The sequence below is a fragment of the Salminus brasiliensis genome, chromosome 10 (genome assembly GCF_030463535.1).
Source record: "Salminus brasiliensis chromosome 10, fSalBra1.hap2, whole genome shotgun sequence".
Lineage (NCBI taxonomy): Eukaryota > Metazoa > Chordata > Actinopteri > Characiformes > Bryconidae > Salminus > Salminus brasiliensis.
In genome coordinates this window covers 38342341-38361994 of record NC_132887.1, presented here as the reverse complement: position 1 = coordinate 38361994, position 19654 = coordinate 38342341, and the positions used below count along the sequence as shown (strand labels likewise).

At 44.9% G+C, this 19654-nt stretch overlaps 1 protein-coding gene across 1 annotated transcript in view; it reads left to right on the top strand.

Annotated features, from left to right (window-relative positions):
• dlgap2a (discs, large (Drosophila) homolog-associated protein 2a) overlaps positions 1–19654 on the top strand; it is a 244433-nt gene that overhangs the window by 172877 nt on the left and 51902 nt on the right. Inside the window, 2 exon segments of the mRNA XM_072690048.1 lie at positions 9586–9791; positions 16202–16270. Coding sequence (XP_072546149.1) covers positions 9586–9791; positions 16202–16270 — 275 coding nt within the window.

Here is a 19654-nt window from a genome sequence, read left to right as displayed (position 1 = left end):
CTGCTGCTGCTGCCGCTGTTTTTGGCAGCTGTTATCAATGCGGACCTCGGTGACGCACGCGCTCGGGCCGATTTATGCCCCCTTTCGCTCAGAGTGAAAGGAGGAATCATGCGCTCCAGGCCGCGGCGGCGGGTGGGGGGAGGTAGGGCTGGAGGCGAGGGTGCCACCTAGTGAGGGAGGGGCCAAGGAAATAAAGGAGCTATTTTTGGTGTGGGTGTGTGTGTGTGTGTGTGTGTGGGGGGGGGGACTCTTCATTAGTGAGGTCGGTCGAGCGCAGGAGACTCAGGAATCATTAGCCGGGGATGTGGTTGGAGGCAGGATCGATGCTAAAAAGTTTGAGCGGTTTGTTTTTGTCTGGTAGCTGCTGCTGTTTTTCCCGGCTCACAGGACGGCTTGTCCAATCGCTCGGGCCAGATGGGGAAGTCTGAGACCTCTTCACTTGATTATACACCAGCATTCATGACATAGCAAATGCTAACAAATGTCAGACGTCAGACAGTGAGAACGGTCTGGTGCTTGGTCTGGGTCCACATTTGACCCACACACACACACACAGACACACCCAGAGCGGTGGGCAGCACCTGGGAAGCAGAGATGGTGAAGGGCCTTGCTCGTAGGCCCAAAAGTGGCAGCTTGCCAAGTCCGGGTATCGAACCCACATCCACCCTGTCATCAACAGCCCGGAGCTCTCACCACTGTGGTTGAAGTTGCATGCTAAGGTTCGAGCTAGCATGATAGCATGCTGCCCCAGCCCTTTTATATTTATGAAGCCTTCGTACAATCATGAGATACGAGCCAACGCCAAAACGCTATGGCACCAGATTTATTAGTACAAAGCTAGCTACTGGAGCTAAGAGGTAATGGGTGCTTATGGGTACAGTTCTCCAAAAAATGGACAACGTCGCACGGCTAAAAACCGTAGCAGCCGCGGACGTGAATCGTGATACACTGAAGGATACAGTTAGCATGATGCTAATTTACGAGATATAGACTTTGCATCGCTAGTTAGCTATTTTGGCCTTGTAGCTTGTAGGATATGTACTGAAAGCTGTGTAGAACTTCAAAGAAACCTATTGTAATGGGCCGGGGCGTTGCCAGTGATTTTGGGTCCCATGGAAGGATATTATACTGGTCCCCACCCACAATTCTTCCCATATCACTCACAGGCCCTAACGATCCTGGTCCTGACTTCACCCCTACATACCTGGTCATGGGGCCTAAGCCAACCTAAAGCTGACAAAGCTAGCTCTACAAAGCTAGCTAAGAGGTAATGGGTGCTTATGGGTACAGTTCTCCAAAAATGGACAGCGGCGTACGGCTAAAAACGGCAGCAGCCGCGGTCATGAATCTTGATACACTGAGGGATACAGTTAGTATGATGCTAATTTACAAGATTTATGGAAGCTGGAAGCTCTGTAGAACTGCAGCAGCCAATCAGCCAATCTAATTAACCTAAGCCAATCAGAAGCCACGTAAAGAAGTCTATATGAGGCTATATGAGCAGTTAGCATGATGCTAATTCATAAGATATGGACTTGCTTCACGTGTTAGCTGCATTAGCCTCGTGGCTCCCGGTCTGATATCTTCAGCTTGTGAACGAGGCAGATTAGACGAGCGAGCGCCGTTAGTCCGAGCCCGGTCCAGTTCAACAGCACCAGTGTGTTTGGAGAACTGATCTCGAATGGGTTTGCACCAGACTGGTCAAACAGAAGTGAGAGGGCCGTAGCGGCTGTCATGACTGAGTGAAGCGGCTGTTTTGGACAGTGAGCATGGTGTAATGATGGAGTAGAGGAGGGCAGGTGTTAAATTGGCTGGAAGAGCCGTTCTGCAGCAGCTGAGTGAGTCACCGCTAACTGGCACATTGTTCGCACTTGAAAACATGCTTCCCTCTGGGTGCTTAGCTACAGAAACACACACACACACACACACACATATACACACACACACACACACACACACAGTGAGATGTCCTCATCTTTCATTTTTTGGTGTGTTCTTTATATTCTCCTCCATCCTTTCTTTCAAATTTGCTCTCACAATATTGACAAAAGTATTGGGACACCTGCTCATTCATTGTTTCTTCCCAGTCATGGGGGGTGTAAAAACATTTTTAGGGAGTTTCTCCTACTTTTGTTGGAGTAGCTGTCTCTACTCTACAGGGAAGAAGGCATCTACAAGATATTGGAAGAGCATTGCTATGAGGGTTTGATTGCATTCAGCGACAAGAGCACCAGTAAGGTGAGGTGATGTTGGATGATCACCTCGTTCACACAGTTTTCACTTCTACTCCAAGTGTAATCTGCAGATATCTAATGCAGCCAACATCTTATAAATAGCATCGTGCTAACTGCATGCCTAAATCACCACATGTTCACATGTTCTGCTATGCAGCCTCATAGACCTATAGATATATATAGACTTCTCTATCGGCTTCCGATACTGTTTGACGCACAGTCTCCCCTCTGAGCTCCGCAGTAGCGCCGCTGGGTTTACACATTTCGCTAAATAAAATGCTAATAGAGAAAAAGAGAGTAAAGAGAGCGACCTATGGGAGGAAGTTGGGTTCCACTGCTGGGCCTCCAAAAAATCAGCCGTTTTCACAGTAGCCATCAAATGCAACTGTATCTGCTCAGAGTAGATACAGTAGAGGCCCAGCAGTGGAACCATTTATATATATATATATATATATATATATATATATACGGATATATATATATTTACAGATGAATTGTGTGCGTTAATGTGTATAGTTATATACACATACACACATATATATATATATATATATATATATATATATATATATATAGTTAATTAGTTTCAGGACCTCAGCAGATTTGGTGCATTTTTTAGGCCCAACTGTGAAACTGTTTACATACATATATATATATATATATATATATATTATATATATATATACATATATATTAACGCGTGCAGTTTTCAGATTAATCATGTGCAATAAAATATGTGTGTATATATAAAAATAATGTTATATATAAATATATATATAGTTGCATTTGATGGCTACTTCTGAATTTATATAGATATATTATAAATGAGTACTATATTATAATACCCTTACATCTCAATTTTGGTGTGTTCTTTATATTATCTTCCACTTTAATATATAAATATATGTATAGTTTTACTGGTGGGCCTCCAAAAATCAGTCACTTTCACAGTAGCCATCAAATGCAATTATATTTGCTGACATATTGGTGCTGTCAACGTTAACAAAATAACCTTTTACCAAAATAAGTTTACCTATTAATTGTGTGCGTTATATTATATATATATATTGCTCTCAAAGTTAATGCTTTAACGTTTTCAGATTATTTGTGTGTGGTCACATATATATATATATATATATATATATATATATATATATATATATATATATATGCTGTATATAGTTTCAATGCTCGGCCTCCAAAAAAATCAGCAGATATAGTTGCATTTGATGGCTTCTGTGAAAACGGCACTTGGGTGATTATATGGAGTATAGCTCAGTGGCTCAACCTGGCCAATTTCAGAACAGGACCTACCCGCTTCATCATTACCGTCTGTACAGTTTTAGCTACCCAAGCCTGGTGTGGGACAAAGCCAGATTGTTCTGTGATTGTTCTTATTGCACTGTGACCTTAATAGACCGTGTTGATCAAATTCAGCCCCGTTCTCTCTGTTCCTCATGTATCTTCTTTTTCTTAAGCTATTTTCTCACTTTCGCTTCCTTCTGTGTTTTTCCTCTCTCCACTTTTCCTCTGTCTCTCTCTCTCTCTCTCGCTCTCTCTCTTTCCCTGTGTCCCCTGCTGTGGAGGGGATTGGGGGATTGTGAGCTGTTCTGTGAGAGATCAGAGAGGTCCTATCTCTACCGCAGTGACATCACAGCATTTTTCACAGCAGTTGTGGAAAAACTCCAAGCAAAAAAAAAAAAAAGAATCCCCTGCAGTGACTGATTCCATTTTGGGTTCGGCTCGCTACCAGAATCACAACGAGCCGGAACGAGCTGCTCGCTAGTTAGCAGTTCTGTGAGTGCCAAAATGCTCCTCACATTCTCAGAGAGTTATTTACACATACACTCACTGCCCAGTTTAGGAGAAACGCCTACCCTGTGCTTCCGCCCACTGTACTTACTGTACCAGGCCCGGCGTATAGCCGCGTGCGGTTTATCAGCTGCCCCGTATTTGGTTGAACCCGTTCTATACCTCCATCCATGTAATATTGCCTATGCCACTGGCTGCAGCACAACCCTCGAAACGCGATAGACCCACCACCACACTTCACAGTTGGCAAGGTGTTCTTGCATCTCACCGGGTTGATCGGTGACCCACATTCTTGACTCTGGGTGGTATGGGGGGTGGGTGAGGGTAGGTCCCCTGAACTGCAACTAAAGCTAAACCTGGTGACCTAAAACATCTTCCAGATATCAGAACATCAGGGAACCCTGAAGACCACTCCCAGAGCGTTTTCAGGATTAGTATTCTGCAAAAATATTCAGGGGCTTTAAGCTGAAGGCTTGTTCCCCGTTCAAAGTAACAAGTCATGATGCATTGCTGGTGGGACTTATGGGGTGGGAAAGGTCAATGCAGGCCAGTCTCGTCATGAGTCCGGCCTGTGTGCGACGAGCCGAGGCTCTGATGATGGTCTGATGTGGTGATCAGGGACTGTTGTTCCTAATGCAATCAGCTCGTTTTAAGCAGGGTGTGTGTTTATACACTCGGGCCGCGCCGTAGACGCCACATAGAGCGAGCCAGAGGGGTGAGTCGAGGCAACGTTAACGAGCCTCATGCATAACCATTATTAACAATCACAGCAGCCAGTCAGAGTCCCACTCACACTCATTTTCTCTGTCTCCGGCTCCGGCTCCAGTCATTTACTCTCGCCCTCGTAAAAACAGCTTGCTTTTCTTTTATCTCTCTCTCTCTCTCTCTCCTTCTCGCTCTCACTCTCTCTTTCGGAGTGGAAGATTTCTCAGAGGTGGGTTTTTGCTGACGGGGTGTTGTCGGGGGCTTTAATAAGCCAGTTAATGAGTGTGTTGATGGGATGGGATATAGGTGGGCCGGTCAGCGGAAGAGAGAGAGCAAGAGAGAGAGAGAGACACTGATGTAGGATGAGAAGATAGAGAGGCCTGCACAGAGAGCTAGAGAGTCAGAAAACTCTGTAAGTGTGTGTGTGTGTGTGTGTGTGTGTGCACAGCAGTGTAAAAGGCATCTATGCTCTTTAATAAGGAGGTCGCCATCTCCCCTACAACCCACACTATACGGACAAAAGTATTGGGACACCTGCTTAAAAAGAGCTGATCCTGCTTTAGTTGGGGTAACTGTCTCTACTGTCCGGAGGAGATGGCTTTTGGCTAGATTTTGCTAAAGCATTGCTGTGAGGATTTGATTGCACTCAGGGACAAGAGCAGTTAGTTAGTGAGGTCAGGATGTTGGATGATGAACACCACCCCTCCTCAGCCTCAGCTCCCCAACTCATCATAAAAGTATTGGGTGGAGCACCAAGAACCATCATTCCACAGTTAGCTTCACTGCTCCACAGCTTGATGCTGCTGGGGGGCTTTATAGTCCTCTAGCCCACACCTGGCGTTAGGCAGCATGGTTCATGCCAGTGGGTTCATGTTCGTCTGATCCAGAGAGCCCTGTAGCCCTATTCAGTTATATTATTACCAACAGATACAATCGTCCACATGTGCTCCCGGCCCTCATTTTTTACTTCTTCTCTGGTCCTTTTTCATCTACTATTACCTAATGGGTGATGATGCCCTGCCTCAACTTTCTGTAATTGGTCCGAAAGTCCAAAGGCACCTTTCACACTTGTTATTTTGGTCCGGACCAAACAAGGTAGGTGTGAAACCTTCCTTAGTGTAGTATATGCCCACTTATTCCTATTAGTGATGTCATATGCATTAAAGTGCTCCCACTGCTGACTGGACAGATGTTCAACACACACACACAGCCTGTGTAATCTCCATAGAAAAGCATTAACCGATAGGACTCTGGAAGAGCTGCACATAAGCCTGAGGTCACCAGTGTGCCAGACAACAAGTAGTGATAAATAACAGCAAGGGCACCAGACAGCGACAGCCTGCGCCACCGGCGGTACTGAGTGCAGTGGAAATGGCAGGAAGAGGAAAAGTAGAGCGAAATGCTGAGAACATGGAAATGGAGAAACGTCTCTGAACAGTGTTGAATAAAGCTAACATGTTTACAGAGGTTACAGAGGTCACCTAATCACATTATTTCAGGTCTTAGAAACGGCAGATGCTCCAGATCTCATCAGAACAGATGAAGCAGGTGAACATAAATCCAGTAAAAGGAGAAACAAGAGCTTCTCATTCTGAAGAGAGAAAGTAGTAAGATCTTGTCGGTGAGCTAGTCTGAAGAATAGAGCTCGGTTCCTCCAGGGTTCTCCTGGACGCCCCCCCCCCCCAGTCCAGCCAGCACAGCATGGAGGATGTGTTCAACTCCATCAGCAGCAGCAGCAGCAGCAGCAGCAGCAGCAGCTCACCTGATTTACCATCATTAAGCCCTGATTTACCACCAAACCAGGTGTTGATCTGAGGAGAACTCTAAATAATACTAGACTCCATGAGAGAGGAGAACTTTGGAGATGTTCTAATGATGAACACAGTGATGGAGAACCACCACCACCACTTTCTGTAGGAGTGTTATTATTAGTGTTGATTCTAATATCAGCATTAGAGTAAATAAACACCTACTCTCCAGATAAGCAGCTTTTTCCACAGGGGGCTAAAACATTTGCACAGCACTGCAAGTGTGTTATTTGGCTGGCTTTGAAATGCTCTGTGGCAGTGTGAAGGGTTTGGTCTGACATAAGCACTGTAGACACATCACACACACACACACACACACATACACACACACACACACACACACACACACACACACATAGACACACAATCTGAGCCTCTGGACCAGAAGCCTGATGCATCTCTTTGGGCATCTGGGAGTATGTGTGTGTGTGTGTGTGTGTGTGTGTGTGTGTGTGTGTGTGTGTCTGTCTGTCTGTCTATCGGCTGTATATAGTCACTGTCAGCTCCATGTTTCCACGAGACAGGACCTTTCTGGTGACATCACCACACAGCCTGGTTAGACTGTCCCATTTGTATGACCTATAGGCTGCTAAGAAGGAGCCTTCTTAGGGTTGTAGGACCCGCCCTCCTGGCTGCAGCCTAGGCTTTGGAATGCAGCTTATTGGTATTGGTATGGTTGCCGTCCTTCGTCTTCTTACTTCCTAGTAAGTACAGGTGTATGATGCTGCCCCCTGCAGTTCTGGAGAAATCACAATCTCACGGATCTGCCTACACCTGCTGTAGTTTCTAGTACCAGTACCGTCACATTTTTGGAATTTTTGGATTTGGATGGTACCTAAATATTCACCTCCCTATATTAAATATCATCATTTGATACCCAACAAAATAATACAACAGTCACAGAATTTAGGTAAATTATGTTTAATTAAGGCGGTACAGTAGTAGAACCAGATTTTACATGAATATGACTCGAGTCGACGGCGGCGCTGTTGTCACTATTACAGGTCAGTGGAGCATCTACCTGATTTTGAAGCCAAAATTTAAAGGTAAAAATTTACATATTGTTGCTTTAAAGTATTTGATAACCAGCCCATTCAAATATGCCCAATCCACCGGATCAGGTGAGGACATCCCTGACAACTTGTTTACACGTCTGGTGCCTTTGGAATATAGTTCTGCGTGTTATAAGGTCTTGTGTACAGCAGTAGAACATGGTATAAATATAAGCAGTGATGCTAACGGCAGTGTACGCGCTCCTGAGAGTGATTCCAGTGGCTCGCCCACTCACTCGGGAGGTTCCTCTTCCCTGTGTTTCTTTATTATCAGTAATTTTAAATTACGGTAATCTCGCCCCCAGCTTGTGCCTGTCCTCCGGCTTTCGGGCGTAATTAAACATCTAAAAATATCAAACTCCTCCAAGACCTAATTAACCCAAAGAATGCAGTCTGTGTGTGTGTGTGTGTGTGTACAATCCTGTGTATGGATGACTCTGACATTTGCACAGTTCCATTGACTCCTGGACCACATTATGTTTTCTCCTCTACCAAATGCTAAAGAGCCAAGAAGGGAAAGGACATGTGCCAATTATGTCAGTTTGATTATGTCAAGAAATTGATCCAGTGACGTACGCCTTTTTAGGTCAGAATTCTGCCAAAATAAGAGCAGTGCGTGAACTCTGATGAGCGGAGACACTGTTGTAGTCCATTCAGTCGAATACGTGCCACAGCTGAATGAGGTGTGTTACATTTGGAGAAGCTATAAAAGTTGGAGAAGCTACAAAATGAGGATGTTAGAGAAGTTGGAGAAGCTGAAATGGGTGACAAAAGGGTGGAGAATTTAAAGAAATTGGAGAAGCAGAACAGCTAGAGACGTTGGAGAAGTTGGAGAGGCTGAAAAGGCTGGAGAAGTTAGAGAAGTTGGAGAAGCTGAAATGGCAGGAGAAGTTAGAGAAGTTGGAGAAGCTGAAAAGGCTGGAGAAGTTAGAGAAGTTGGAGAAGTTGGAGAAGCTGAAAAGGCTGGAGGAGTTAGAGAAGTTGGAGAAGTTGTAGAAGCTGAAAAGGCTGGAGAAGTTAGAGAAGTTGGAGGAGCTGAAAAGGCTGAAGAAGTTGGAGAAGCTGAAAAGGCTGGAGAAGTTAGAGAAGTTGGAGAAGCTGAAATGGCTGGAGAAGTTAGAGAAGTTGGAGAAGCTGAAATGGCTGGAGAAGTTGGAGAAGCTGAAATGGCTGGAGAAGTTGGAGAAGCTGAAAAGGCTGGAGAAGTTGGAGAAGTTAGAGAAGTTGGAGTAGCTGAAAAGGCTGGAGAAGTTAGAGAAGTTGTAGAAGCTGAAAAGGCTGGAGAAGTTAGAAAAGTTGGAGAAGCTGAAAAGGCTGGAGAAGTTAGAGAAGTTGGAGAAGTTGGAGAAATGAAAGAGATTGGAGAAGTTGGAGAACTGAAAGAGGTTGGAGAAGCTAAAACAGCTAGAGAAATTAGAGACTTTAGAGAAGTTACAGAAGCTATTGTAGAAGTTAAGGAGGGTGGAGACATTGGAGAACCTTTAGACCTGCTATATATATAAGTTTAAGTCCTGTTAGATCCTGTTTAGGCTACCAGATACATTAACGCTCAGCGATGTACCTCCAATTTACAGAAGGCCTAGTTTCCACAGATTGGAAATCAAGCGATTGATTCCTCCGTCAGTTACTAATTAAATTTATGGTTAAACTACTGTGTGAGGCCTTCCGTTCAGCTCCTGAAGGCCACACCAATGGGAGAGCTTGCTAATATTTATGGTATTTAGCTGACGATCTTATCCAGAGCGACTTACAAGGTTACTGGTATTACAGAGGTGGGCCAGTGTAGCGTTAGGAGTCCAGACCGGGAATCAAACCCCAGTCTCCCACATGGCGTGGTCGCTTACTAGCAGGTAGTGCTCTCATCTGTTGCGCCACACCAACCACACTTGCTTGGCCGTATCTGGTGTAGTTCTAGCCTTGTTTCTGTTCTAGTAGCATAATAGGATGCATCTATCTGTATGTGTGTGTGCGTAGGTTCCTCAGGACGAATGGGGGGGCTACCCTGGAGGGAAAGATGATGAGATCCCATGCCGGCGGATGAGGAGCAGCAGCTATGTGAAGGCCATGGGAGACGAGGAGAGCGGAGATTCAGACGGCAGCCCCAAGAACTCACCGCAGAAAAGCGTGCGGCCCGGCGGACTCATCAAGTCTGTGCTGCAGAGACAGCTGTCTGACCAGAGGTGAGTCCGACCACTGGAACGGGCAGGTCTGCTCTGGACCAGAGAAGACAGCTTTGGGTTCCAGTTTATTTATTGTGATTAGACCAGCACAGATGATCTTCAGATCCTCAGTGTTTTTAGCATCAGTTCTGGAGGCTTCTGAGGTTCATGTGACTTGCATCACCATGTGGTCAGAAACCTCACCAGAAACAGGTGTAAGTGTAAAGGGCTGTTCATGCAGAAAAGCTGTAGGACTGTCAACAACTGCCCTTACGATGTCTTTGTGAAGTCGACACCTCCGTCCTGGAAAGGCAAGGTATTGAAAGACGGTAATACGAAGGCCTCCGCAAGCTCCGGGACATGACAACGAGATCCTTTTGATCCAGAACACCTTGAGATAACACCAGCTCTGAAGTGTTGCTCCAGCACCAGAGATAACGAGACTCATGCAGATCACGAGCAGCAGAAGAAAGGTGATAATTGGTTGGAGTGACGTTCATATGACGTTTTCCTCAAAGCGCTAAGAATATATCACTGTATGCAAGCAGCGGAGCCATCATTTTCAGTCTTCACGCTGACTGTACTCCAGCATTGCATTCACTGGCCACTTTATTAGAAACCCCAACCTTGTGCTTTAGCCCAGAGCACACTTAATGAGCTCCACCTGGACACTTTGTAGGCCCACTTTGTAGACTTAGCGAGGAAAAGCTTTGATACAGGCAACCTGGGAGCCATAGTTGTTCTTACAGTCACACGTAAGACAGCCGGCCCACAAATACATGCTGGAGATTACTGGGGTTCTGGAAGGTTACACAGAAGGAAAGAGTCCTTATGCTAAAGGTGACTGGGCTCCTACGAGGGGCGGAGTCAGCAGAGGACTATCAATGATGCCCAAACAATTAAAAAAGAGCACCCTGTGTCCCCGAGGCTGGTGAGGGTGAGGCCCTCCGTGACAGAGACAGCCCCTGGGGGTGGAGCTGTGTCACAGAGACAGTTCCAGGGGGCAGAAACATGTGGCTGAGACAGTTTCTGGGGGTGGGATCATGTGATAGACAGTCCCAGGGTTTGGGCCATATGACAGAGACTGTCCCAGGGTGCAGCATCATATAACAGAGACTGTCCCAGGGTGGGGCCATATGACAGAGACTGTCCCAGGGTGGGGCCATATGACAGAGACTGACTGTCCCGGGGTGCAGCATCATATAACAGAGACAGTCCAGTGGGTTTAACCATGTGACCAGAGACAGCTTACTATTGAATATTTATTACATATAGACTATATATGGACAAAAGTATTGGGACACCTGCTCACTTATATATTTTTTATGAGATCAAAAGAATTAAAAAAAGTTTAACTGTCTGTACTGTGCAGGGAAGAAGACTTTCTACTAGATTTTGCGGTGAGGATTTGATTGCATTTAGCGACAAGAGCATTACTGAGGTCAGAATGTGGTCATCCCCAACTCTTCCAAAAAGTACTGGGTGGAGCACCAACCATCCATCATTCTTAGGAACAGTTCTTCCACTGCTCCACAGCTCAATGCAGGGGGGCTTTCTACCCCTCTAGCCCACGCCTGGCATTAGGCAGCATGAAGCCCATAGGTTCATGATGTTCATCTGCTTCAGAGAGTCCTATTCTATTGGCAGTACTTCTCTACAGGGCCTGGACAAGCTGCTTAAAGTAAGCAACTTAAAGTAGCTGAATGCATTCATTAGAAGGGGTGTCCACAAACATTTGGACATATAGTGTATGTACTGACCTATGATGTTTATTGCATATTGGGAATGAAAGTGCACCCCCCCCCTTCCAACATCCCTTCTCCACCCGCCCTGAATGACAGCCATTGTCTTACGCCTGTCTTTTCAGAGCTCTTCGGCCGTCCTATGCGACACGGTAACACAATGGCACAAATCCGACCAGGTCCTCGTCTCAGCTCGAGCACGGCTTGTGAAAAGAGAGCGCAGCTTAATTAACTCTCCTCTTCAGAGGAAGGACGTGCCGCGCTGCACTCGCCGCTGATTATAAAGACCTCAGCTCCACGCCACGAACACCACAGCGCCAGGAGGAGTGTTCAAACGGGCCGGCTGTATTACATCACATCTCTCCGCCTTATAGATTTTTCGGTCGAGTCAGCGTTCAGCAAGCAGCGAACAATGCACTCTGCTGAATTAATTTAGGGCAAGAACGGCTTTCTAAAGATAGCACGGGCTCTTACGGCGCCAGAGGAAGGCGTGAGACACAATTTGTGCTGCTTTTGTTCCGAATGCAAGCCTTCACTCTCCTTAAAAAGGGACTTTGTCCTTCAGGGCTGGTCAAAGGTTTGCAGTTTTGATCCTGAATGCTGTTCATGGCTATGATTGAATTTTTCGTTTTGATATGCCTTTTAAAAATGTTGCTCACGTTTAGAACTAGTGAATTTTACAGCTGGAAAATATTCAGTGTGAACTTTCAGAGCCTTCTAGGCCTTCAGAGGAGGCCTAATGATTTCTGAGAATAAGAGCTTCTTACAGTGACCTGCAGTGAAAAATTCAGGTTTGGGCCCCCCGGTCAGAATTTTGTGAATAGTGAAGTGAAATAGTGAAAAATGAATGTTTGGGCTTTTTAAAGACTCATGAAGTTGACTTAGAACTTTTTGGCCACGATAAGCTAAAGTTATATTTGAAGAAACAATGGTGCATAATGTCATGAAAAGAACACCTTTCCAACTGTTAAGCACATGCCTTGGGTTTGTGTTGCAGCCAGTGGCACTGAGAGCATTTCACTGATTCAGGGATTCAGCCTCACGCCATCTGACAAGAAAGAAAATGAAGATAAAAAGAGGATGGCTTCTACAGGAAGATGGTTTCTACACCGCCATGGCCCTCACAGTCCCCGACCCAAACAGATCGAATCAAAGACGTCCCTGGAATCTCTCAAAACTGGGAGCTTGGGTCGCAAAAATAACCCCCAATCCCCCAAACAAGAACTTCAAGCTGTAATGCTTTCCAAAGGGGGTGTTTCCCTTTGACCGTACAACCAGTAATACAAGCCGTCTTGAGGTCTGAACTGCTTGTACCAGAAAGCCTGCGTCCACATACTTGAGGACCACAGCTTTTGAGAATCCGACTATCTTTGGGATTATGAAAAGCATAAGTGCTTACAGAGGTTCGACTGGGGCTGTGTAGGAGGGCTTCTCTGTAATACAGTACTCTCACACCTCCAGGGAGAAGAGCGCTAACAGTATTGATTCTCCTGTGTGGCCACTCTCAGAGCCTGCCGGCCACTCCATAGCCTCTAAAAGTGTTGAACAGTCAATATCTGTGTGCGGGTTTCTCATAGCTGCCTCCGTAAATCCCGACCAATGGGAATTCCTCGTTCTAGCTTTCTTCAACGCTTTCTTCAACGCTCCTCCAACGTCTTGAAGGAATAATTCGGTGGAAATCACTTCCTAACCCTCCGTCAAGCCAAGTTTGGCATCTGAAGTTTGCTGGATCTGTGAGGCTCATGCGCAACTTGTGTCCAAATGTTTAGTGCCTGTAGAGAAGGACTGCCAATAGAATAGGACTCCGAATCTGGAGCAGAACAACATGAACCTATTGCCTAATGCCAGGCGTGGGCTAGTAGAGGGGTATAAAGCCCCCCAGCATTGAGCTGTGGAGCAGTGGAGGAACTGTGTTCTCTGGAATGATGGTTGGGGCTCCATCCAGTACTTCTGAGATGAGTTGGAGAGTTTGGGATGATGTTACGACCTTCCTGCCGGTGAAATACAGTCAGATCCTCACAGCAATGCTCCAAAATCTAGTAGAAAGCCTATTTTTGAATACCCTTGATTTTGCAAGAAACAATGAAGCAGCAGGTGTCCCAATACTTTTGTCCCGATAGTGTATTTTACAGTGAGCAAACTATCATTAATAGGAATGAGCTCATTAAAATGTGGCTTTTGATTGGCTGTTATTTTTGAGGTTACAAGGGAACACTGTTAGCGCCCGGTTTTATGAGGCTGCTTCTCTGCTTCCAGGAATTGCGTCACTGTCCGGTTAATTATGCAGAGCAGCATTGTATCTACTACTCTCTCTCTCTTTTGTTCCCTATCTACCTACACTCACTTGACCCCCCCCCCCCCCCCCCACTTCGACTCCTAGAAGCCAATTCCGATCACTCCGAGTTATATCCAGTTTTAAAAATAACCTGCTTTTTGGGAATCGTGACGGGCCTCCCAAGCGGCGGCCCTAATGAATCAAAATTAATTTGGAAGAGGGAGTCATTAATTGCTAATGTGACATAAGGCAATTCCTCACACTGATTACACACTTCGTTCAGGAGAGACGAGCACACCTCAAGGTTAAGAGCAAACCTGCCTCTGTTTGTTCCGCCGCTGCCGTTGGAGCGATCGGGCTCGGCGTCAGTGGAGGATTACGGAATCTATCACTGTGAGGGAGGAGCGCGCTGGAAGGTGTGTGTGGAGTAGTCCAAACCCGTACGCCGATCCGTAAAACCCAGAGAACCTTACGGTCGACGACTCTTTGAAGGACCTTTTGTGCAAATGAGAATGTGAACAGCCATTTTTAATGAACAACTTCCACATAGCATGAAACAGAAACAGATCCCTGAGACAGCGTCTTTCTGGAAATTATACATTTATTATTATTTTTTGTATTGAGTTGAATGACATGGATGCTGTACCTGTGTTGCAGTCACTGTCTGCACTGCAAGTCTTGGCAAGTGAAGTGATCTCGAGTCGATTCTAAATACAGTGAAATATTCAGGACTTGGCCCCAAGGTGAGGCGTTCTCCAACCTCCAACCACTGAACTAACTGTTAAGCATGGTGGAGGGAGTATCATGCTCTGGGGCTGTTTTGCTGCCAGTGGAACTGGCATAACCTCAAGCCACCAGCTCAGATGGTTGATTTTGACCTTTTGTTGATTTCAGAAACTCGTAAGAAATCGTTCAGCGGACGTTCATGTCCGTGATGTTGTTGCGTATGCAAATCACATCCAACCACAGCTGTATTTAGACCTGATTTGGGGTGATTTCTCTTGCTGAGATACAGTTTGAGCCAGCTTTTTCACTTCTTCACATTACATCCAAATCTGGTTCTGGGACATCACCACACGAACACCACAGCTGTGTAACATTCGCATTCATTTGTACAATCATTCTCGTCGCGTCCGGCCTTCGGTCTGTGTTCCATTCCCATGCGTATATTCCTGGTTTTGTTCTTGATCTTAAATTTTTTCGTTTTTCAGTGGTCGATCAGTTGTGTGTTCATCATTTCTCACACACGACACACGTGCAAATCCATAGCAGAACAAATCTGAACATCGATACCAAACCATAGAACCCAGCTTTCCCAGTTTTCCTGTCTAAATTATTGAGACGGTGCTTTTAAAGGAACAGTTTGGGAAGAAATCAGATTATAGAACTCAATTATAACTATGTAGCCAGGTACTGACTTTAGTTGGGATGGGGCAATGTGGGAATTCTGGATAGATATAGGAATTCTGGATGGATATAGGAATTGTAAAAGGATGGATCAGCAGTAACAGATGCTGATATCCAATATTTACGATGTATCGCCTGCTAAGTGAACCGAACCATGCAGCCATGTCCCATTTTGGCCCAAACCAAGGAAACCAGGTGACAGATTAGGTAATTCATGTACTTTAGCTTCCATTACATGTCATTACTATATCTCCAGGCCAAAACTTGACAAGCAACCTCACAGATGTCAATCTCCAGTGATGCCACAGCCATCCGTAAGTGGGAGTCCCAGAAAGCACAATCAGCCTCGCTCTATCTGAGTGGGTAGGACGGCTCTCCATCTCTATCACCTATTAATAGCAGGTGTGGGCGTCTGCAGGTGTTGCATTAGCAGCAGTTTGAAAAGATATGCTGGCGCCTTATGTGACTTGGAGAAAGCTCATGCTAGCTTTCGTCCTCCCAGCTCTAGTAGCATCATTTGATAGAGAAAGTCGTATCTTGTGGAGGGGAATTGGAAATGACTAAACTGAAGACATTGAGACAGTTTGAGGAATGTGAAGCTCGCCCAACTGTTTCTTTAATGGTCTGTTCGCTTACAAGCCCTTTCAGTTTGGTATAAGGAATTCTCCTGAGGGGCGGCAGGTCTAATTGGACCTAAAGACCCTGCTCTTTTGTGTTGCGCTACATGTGTCAAGCAAAAGAGCTACACGCCAATGAGGACAGCTTGATTGACGTTCCTATTCATTGTCAATCAAGCTCCAACCCCCGTAGTAATCACAGGGATTTTACTGTCACACTGTGTGTATGTAGTTTTCCCATCTGGGATTCTCACATTCATGCACTCACTCCACCCTCCGCCGTGTACGCTCTCTCTATCTCTCTCTCTCTCTCTCTCACTCTCTCTCTCTCTCTCTCTCTCTCTCTTAATCTATTCGTAACGCTGTGTCGTCTCTTCTCTCCACCTGCAGCTCGTACCGTTTGGATAAATCGAGCAGTGACGTGGTTAAGTACCTCACCAATTTTGCTGCAGACTTAAGGTGAATACCGGCCGCTTTCCGACCACACACAAACACACACACACACACACACACACACATCATGAATACACACATCCTTTCACAGACACACTCTGATCCACACTGTGTGTAACTGAAATGTGGATTAGGGTTAGGGTTAGGGTTAGGGTTAGGTTGAGACTTGCCAGAGGCGGTGTCTTGTTCCATGACTTGCTTATGACATGGTTATGTCAGTGCTATGTAGTATGAGCCATGTAGAAATGAGCATGCCTACTTTTTCCGTTTGGTACAAATTGTTGGTCTAATTGTCGGGAAATCATGAGTTTGATCCCGGGAGTCCCAGGGAGCAATATTGACCTCGCTCTCTCTAGGTGGGTCTAATGGCCCTCCATCTCACCATCACTCAGTGTGATGCTAGCTTGCACGGGCTTCTGTTAGCTAGTTAGGTTTCTCCTCCAAGCATGTTGAGCTCCACTGATCGAAGATTCATCGAAATTAACCCCAAATTTGTGCCTCCAGTGTATAGTGGCCTTTAATATGAGTATTTCTTCATAGAAGCTTCATATCTCTTATTGTTGCTCTCATGCAAAAAATGTGTATCTCCAAAACGGCAGCTTTACAGAAAAAGGAAAAAACCTTCCTACCTTTCACTGAAAGTCAATGTAAAAACATTCTATTCCAAGTCATTTTGGAGCATTTCTATTGGCCCGTTCATCCTGAAACTTTGATACCATGTAAACTGCCAGAGTCACAATTTGTTAAAAAGTGAAATAATGAGAAAATGAAGATTACACAAGATACATTGCTGTTGTCACAAACCTGTTAGTTGTTGAGTCTATAATATGTCAAGCTTACAGATCCACAAAGGAAACATGCTGATTTGTAGAGAAGCATCTTGAGAAGCTGGGTGTTCCCACATTTTTCTGCTTTAATGAAGCAATCGATAGTTATTGTGCACAGCAAACTCTCAGGTACGCGCCGACCCATTGCCTTTCATCGAGCTCTGGCTGCCCTGGTGCTCCTGCTCCAGAGTAATGCTGACACACTCAGTATAGAAGCCTCAAACTCACACACACGTCAATGAGGGGTCAGGAAGGGTAAGGTCCTTCCTCTAAACACAGACTGGTTGGCATCTCCGGTGAGCATCAGTGTGTTAGAGGACAGTTCCTGCTGTTGACAGTATTGGCTTACTCTTTGAAGTCTGTTGTTGTGCTTGTGTTTTGTGTTGGTTTTTAATAGAAATTTGAACATTTTAGATTATTGTTCACCCTGTAATGGACCGGCGCCCTGTCCAGGGTGGATTCCTCGCTTGAGCCTGGTTTTCTGGGTAGGCTCATCATTATGATCATTGACAGCGTCCCGATATTTGGATTGAATGGATAAGAAGACGATGAGGTTGACTTATTAATTCAACAAGATTCCCAACAGAAGAAGAACTGCTTAATATGGACAAACTACATTACCATTATTACACAGATCACTGTTTTTATTTTATACGTTTTATAAAATGGACAACTAGAGTGTGTGTTACGGGACACAAAAGTCAGCAGTTCGGACCTCACGGGTTCGGTACAATGGGGATAAAGAAACATGGAGACTAAGACTAACCCAGGTTTCTTTTCATGTAATTTGAACAGACATTTGTGGAAGATAAGACAGCCTGTAGTGCATTGATTAAGCAATTAAACGTAAAGGTCAGCAGGCTCATTGAGTTTCCACATACTCACACACACACACAAAATGTTGATATACCATCTTTGTCCAACCCATCATGATAAGTCATAAGTTGAAATACGATGTTAGGTGAGAACAGTAAGAACTGGAGGGTTGGGGGGGGGGGGGGGGGGGCAAACAAGACAACAGTTACTATACCAAAACTTCTATACCAGTACAGTTTCCACAACACCATGCAACTCCAACTGCTTTGGAACGCATGTTTGTAATGTTACCGTATTTACCCTAATAGTGCATACTGTGTACTGCCGTGACCCCCATATTGTAAGGACTTGGTGCAAATACACATACACCCCTAGCTACAGCCTGGGGGTGTTGAGTAATTCACCCTCTCTAAATTAGAGGAGGGGGCAACCCCTACCTAAACCTCGCACTAAGCTTGAGAAAAGCCATGGGAGTGACTTTTTATGGTAGTGCTAGAACAGTCTGAAAACGGTGGAAAACTGAAGGGGTTGTACGTTTTCCAGTGTGTTTCGTCACTGGTTCTTTTCCCCGAGGGTTTTTTTTTTTTCAGATACAGACTTTCCTGCTGAATTTAGGTAGGTCGAGATCGAGAGCAGTCTTGGGTGCGTTAGTTTTGAGGGTACTGTCTAAATGAACGAAGCATCAAAAATATTTGGTACTTTGATTTTGGACAGTAGAAAATGAAATTAATAATCGTAATATTGGTTTTGTAAATGAAAATGAAAATTAATAATTGTAATATTGGTTTTGTAAATAAAATGAAAATTAATAATCGTAATATTGGTTTCGTAAATAAGAAAAATTAATAATTGTAATATTGGTTTTGTAATTAAAAAAAATAATAATCGTAATATTGGTTTTGTAAATAAAATGAAAATTAATAATCGTAATATTGGTTTCGTAAATAAAAAAAATTAATAATCGTAATATTGGTTTTGTAAATGAAAATGAAAATTAATAATCGTAATATTGGAAATATTGATTTCGCAAATATCGATTTTGGAAGAGCGTTTACAGAGTGCTTAAAGGGGCGGAATGGCAGATTTGATAGCACGCAGCTGATGGCCAGCTTAAGGTCACATCCTGAGCGTTCTAAAAATGGTCTAACATTGTTTTCACAAGGCCCATATGAAACTGACCAGTAATACCAGTGTGTCCTAATAGAGCAGACTGGTCAACCGCTACGAATCAACGCAAGACTTTCCAGCTGCTGTATTCGTCCTTGTTGCTGCTGCTGCTTAAAGTCTCTAATGACTCCCCAAAAGCTACCCAGCACTCTGGAAGTAGCCCAGCAAAAGGACCTAACAGGCTTAACCCGGCATTTGGGTAGAAGAACCCAAGCGATTTGAAGTGGACGACTTCTGAGGGTTAAAACGCTGAACAAAGCAGATGAACAATCTCAAAGTTGTCTGAAATCTTTGAGGATCCAGGCCTTTCTTCTCTGGACTGAGCTCTTAACACTGGCCCTTGAAAAGGCAAAGAGAATTAAGGCGGATTTCAGAAGCACCACAGCTAGCCAGCCATATCCCAAGAGACGAGCGAGGAGTGTGTGTGTGTGTGTTGTGCATTACTTTGAAGGCAGCTTGCCTCGGTTCCTCTTTTTCAAAGGCGAGTCTGTGTCCTTTTGGATTGGTTAGTTTGTGTTAAGCTACATCCATTCACTGACCCTCTGACCAGGGCGTTTTTGGAGCTACACTGACCATTAGT